The 5,237-nt window shown below is 37.8% G+C and overlaps 2 protein-coding genes across 2 annotated transcripts in view; one reads left to right on the top strand and one right to left on the bottom strand.

Moving 5' to 3' along the window:
* Position 1: 1 nt before the first annotated feature.
* Positions 2-3,321, bottom strand: LOC118408478 (the record flags this gene model as incomplete). The annotated part of the gene is made up of 4 exons (XM_035809294.1): positions 3,146-3,321; positions 1,692-2,078; positions 612-739; positions 2-97 (listed from the first exon to the last, which is right to left on the bottom strand). Coding segments are annotated over exons 2-4 (591 nt in total), but the record flags the coding sequence as incomplete, so codon positions are not given.
* The window catches only part of LOC118408479 (zinc finger protein 879-like), a 6,040-nt gene continuing 3,895 nt past the window's right edge, over positions 3,093-5,237 (top strand). Inside the window, exons 1-2 of the mRNA XM_035809295.1 lie at positions 3,093-3,116; positions 4,450-4,585. Coding sequence (XP_035665188.1) covers positions 3,093-3,116; positions 4,450-4,585 — 160 coding nt within the window. The remainder of the gene's footprint in view (positions 3,117-4,449; positions 4,586-5,237) is intronic.

Genomic DNA, 5,237 nt, shown 5'->3' on the forward strand with positions numbered 1-5,237 from the left:
CGTCAGATGCCCAGTTACGTGCGGTATCGTTTGATGTTGTGTCGGCCGCCCAGTTACGTGTGGTATCGTGCGAAGTTGTGTATAAAGGGTACGCCATCTGCATCAAATGGAAAATGCGAAGAATGTACATGTGGTTTCACGAAGTAACATTGAACTCTTCTTCTTCTGTCCGTAAGAAAACAGTGAATTTAAAGAGATTTACTAGTAATACATTGTATGTTATGATGAGTTAGAGCAATAAAAACTAGGAATGGATGCATACAAGTAGACATTTATTCTTTTTTTCTCTTTCTCTTACAAGTGTACAAGTTAGAGTATGTGGAGATTTCATTCGAGTTATTATCATCCAGATACAACATATCGCCACTAGGGTGGTTTTCAATGAATGAATGAAAAACAAAACATAGCCCGATAAAGCAACAAACATAAAACAAAGGTCCGAATCAACTTTAAGTACATCCATGATAAAAGATTGTCACATTGCTCAACAATGTTATTTAATGACAAAAGGACTTCAGAATGACACATCAAACCAATTTCTAAGATTCTTACCTTCTTCTTCTAACTATCATAACCTGAATTAAAGGAGAAAAAAAAGTGTTGTACAACACCTGGCCTATGACAGGTGCTGTCATATCTTCATTGGTGGGTGGCGGGCTTGATCCGTGTAACGATGCGTCATTCATGAAATCAGCATCCTCATCAGCCATTACATCACCATCTCCATCTGCATAATAAGCTGGAAGATGGCAACATCATTAACATCAACTAAAACTAATGTGATGATCAAAATACAACGATTATATTTGTAAGCATTCTATTATCTTTAAAAAATCACTAATAGACACTCAAATTTCATCAGTAACCGTATACAAATGAAAAATTTCATTGAAATTGATAAAATGATTACTGATGAAAATTTATCTTATTGTGTTTTGACCAGTATAACTGTAGTTTCTCTCTGTTCCTCAGGGCCCGAAATACTTTTTTCAGCCAGGTTGTCCTGGATGAAGTGGCAACCTGAGTCAAAAGCCAGGTTGCGCCATCAACATTTCAGGTTGCCCCACTTTCAAATTGTTACTTTCTTCAAATCAGCTACTTATCCATTATCTTTTCTTCCAGTTATATGTAACTATGTAATATGTTTTATATGTTATCAAAAAATAACTACAAAAGCTTATGCATGTAGGTGGGGAAAAGCAGTGTTCCAACAGCAAAATTTCAGGTTGCTCAGTGTGCAACCTGGGTTTAAAATCAAGTTGCGCAAAGCAAAATGTGGTTGCATTTTCAAGTGGGCAAGTGGGTATTTCGAACTGTTCCTGTTCATATACTTTATTTGCAATATTTGGAAGTTCAACCAAAAAAACATAATTAGTTCAATTACAAGAAATGTCTGATAGCCTTATAACATATAATATATATTTATCAGACATTTCTTGTGATTGAACTAATTTCTTCCAAATGTTAGAGGGCTCTGCTTTTAAAACAATGTCATCTTGGTACTAGAAGTAATGAAATTAGGAAAATCATTCTTCTTTGTTCAAGTTTCTTTGACAAACACACAAATTCATTTTGTTACGTTACACTTTCTGTGACCCTAATTGGCCTTACCTTCACCCTAATGACCTCAATGACAATGCAGGCTGATTTGAACTTCTTGTGAATAAAAAAAAAAGTTCAAACAAACAAACCTCTATCCTCCTCCATCATGGTTTCACTCATTTGGCCAGCAGACCTGGAGACAACCCGATCGGCCAAAAATGGATCAAGTGCTTCGAAAAACTCCCAGTCACTTCTCGCTTTTCCACCATTGGCAACCGCTTCCTTGTGCCGACGGTAAAGGTACTTCAGGTCTCGAATCTTTACGTTCACTTGTCTTGTGGTTCGGAAGTAGCCCGCCTCTTGCATCCCTTTGGAAAGCATTTCGTACACCTGTCTCTTCCTGGCCTTCTCCATCATGCGTAGAATCCTCTCGCTGTTCCACAGGCTGATCAAACAGTGCGTCTCCTGGCTTGTCCAGTTACTGCTGTTCTGCATCAAGTTTTGGTTGCCCGCCATGATGATCCAATGTTAAGATGCTAAAAAAAATGAGGAAAGGAAAACATATATTATGCAAAGATAAAGACCTAATTCGCATAACTAATGAGAAATGTCATTGTGGTAAATGACGGGAACTTCTTACTTGTAGCATTTGGAAGTTATGTACAGTTGAACATCATTGAACGTTAATTATGCAAATAAGGTCCTTATTTGCATAACTGGTCAGAAAATGCAAAAAGGCTCTTAGATTGTGTATGCATAGTCTTTGTTTGGTGGAGGAGATGATCAAGTTATATTAATTATGCAAATAAGGTTCTCATTTGCATAATTTATTTAACTTGGTCATCTCTGTTTGGTGAAGGAGATGATCCAGTTATATAATTTATGCAAATGAGAGCCTTATTTGCATAATTAATGACAAGCACTATAATACAGCAGTTGTAAAGGATAGAATCATTTGGCGAAGGTATGGGGTCGTGGAACTCTAGTTAAATTGTAAAAAGCAGCTGCAAAATGATCAAATCAAAATGTTTGGCCATTTGCTAAACCTTCCTTGTCACAATATTAGATTTCAAAAATGAAGGCATCTTTGTTGTTTTTTTGCCAAATTTCTTCTCTTTTTTAATATCCCCAACATTCCCATCAGTTTGGAGTGCCCAGATCTCGTAGAACACCTCCTCTTTTTACAGTGTAAATTGGATCAAAATTTGGTAATTTATTCACGTACAAACGTTTGCGCCGACATTCGGGCGCCCTCCCAACACCGCGCCGTGTGTGAAATCAAGGAGGTTAAAGAAAAAAATTCTTTAACCTCCTTGGTGAAATTTATTATGTGTGTCCGCAAAGAAAAACCTTACCGTCGGATTTCCAGCGTACTATATAGTACTATTTGGTCTCAATCGAAACTCAATCAAAAACAAATCTTACGTAGTTTTCGCACAAAAAGCGCGCAAATTATGTATGTGAGACGCCTAGACGTGAACCCCTGTAGAGACGTGAACCGTTGTTGTTCAGAAATATCCCGGCCGGGACGACTAAACCGTAAACGGGACATGTCGCCGAAATACGGACAAAGCGTACGATAGCTTAGAAACCATAGACCTACCTTAACTTGTATTCAGGTCCCTACATTAAATGAGCATCAAATTTGACGTGAATTAAATGCTTGAATACTGCAAGAAAAGTACGCCCGATTTGGCGACAGCTCAGCTGAAGCGCATTCATTAGGCACGTACGTCACATCCGATTTAGAAGGTCAAAGGTTGGGTCAAGCTCCTCTGGTTTACACCATACTGTCGCAGAACACAGATCTGCCAATAAAACACATATAACATGCATGGCGATATTATAGTGTAATGCAAATACGGCACTGCTAGGTGTATCGGGCTTTCCAACTTTTCCTACATCCACAAAACTAGTTTCAATAGTCAACGCGACTTTTAAAGAAATTCTACAATGCGCAAAACTTGCAAATGGATTTACTTCATTCTGAGGATATTACTGAAGGGCACTACTGCTAACGTTACATCAATTACGTAACATTTTCTATTGATCATTTGGGTATTACGCAAATTCAATTCACAGGGAAGACTATCAAATAAGTAGCAAAAAAAGTGTCGATGTTTCTATGACTTATTACTTGTTGATTTTCTCTAATAAACCAAGGTGATTTTAACCTCCTTGGATAAACCTTAACGTTTCGTCCCAAATTGCAATTCTTAAAGTCTACCTTTCAAGTTGTTTTCCAATGTGTAGTGCGAATTTCCTTTGATCTGGCGATGGCCTTACTATCAATTTTATTTGGACGACTTTGATATATATAGACATATATATATAATAACGTTACATATGTGACATGTATATGTAGCATATCATATAAAGATATATGGTTGGTTTTGAATAAATGAATGAATGATTAATCGGTTACTATAGTATAGCTGTGTTGCATGTAAGTAACTTGTATAAGCTGCATGTTTTAATATTTTATTGTAACGTTACATTACTGTGTGATTGTATATGCTCTCACAAGATGGAGGAATAAAGTACAAGAATGAATGTATGGTTTATTTGATCATTATGATCATAAAAAAGTATATCGCAGTCATAGCCCGAATTACATACTTCAAGTTACAATTGTGAAAACTTAAAAAATCATTGACTTAGGCAAATCACACATTAATCAAACAAACTAAAGACGGCACTTATATTCTTAAAATAAAAAGTAAATACTATCTTAAAACAGATAGTTTAACCCGACACGATAGTTACGATTGTATAGTGCGCCTTTGGGCATTCGGTTTGCAGGTAATGCGGATCAAACAAATCGTCGCAGTTAAATTGGGGTGCCCCCATTGTTGTACCTCATTTGCATAAACATTGCACAAGTGACCCGAGGTTAAGTTTGCGTAGGAGGGAGTCATTTGGCGTGCCTCCGACGCCATCTTAGATTCTACAACAGGTGAGGGGAACGATCTTTGCTGTCCCCAGTTCTCGATATTTGTCGATTCCCAGGAAAATTTTGAGGTCAAGTTGTTGCAGAAATCAGGTAGCATCATTATCAGCCTTATTCACACTTGTATGCCCATAGGTTGGCTTGAAATAAGGATGGTTTCCAAACTTTGTAGACAACACAATGCTACGAGGTGGCATGTTAAGTTATAGTGGCGGGTCATACGATCAAGGGTTACAAACGGTTCACTGAGATTATGCAGAATATGTTCCGAATGCAATTGTAGCTAACGAAGTCAATATAACGTCGCGTAATCAAGGGTTAAAGCTTGATGTTGTGTTTTTAAAATCAGTAACATTTTCGGTCGAGTTTTACTTGGAGGGGGCAGAATTTAGCCCTGGGGTATACTTACAGAGGCAAGAGATAGGTTGTCTGGAAAGTACCCTTTCACAATTCCATTGTGTTAGACATCTGTACAAGCCTTGTACTTAAGCTGGGGCGAATTTTTTTAGAAAGGCCCACAGAAGCCGGTCAAAAAATCTACGATTTCCACCTAACATCTGCTTGGACTTTGGAGATACTAGTAACTTGTAGCAGCATGTTTAACAAGTGGCTGCAGTACAGAACAATGTATTAATACCCCCCTCACATTAGGCGAAAATCGATCGGACGACGAGCTGCGAGCTCTAAATTACGAGGAGGGATGACCCTAACGGGTAAGGGGGGAAGTCTGCCTTTTCTTCTTCGG

Source organism: Branchiostoma floridae, unplaced genomic scaffold (genome assembly GCF_000003815.2).
Source record: "Branchiostoma floridae strain S238N-H82 unplaced genomic scaffold, Bfl_VNyyK Sc7u5tJ_1593, whole genome shotgun sequence".
Classification (NCBI taxonomy): domain Eukaryota; kingdom Metazoa; phylum Chordata; class Leptocardii; order Amphioxiformes; family Branchiostomatidae; genus Branchiostoma; species Branchiostoma floridae.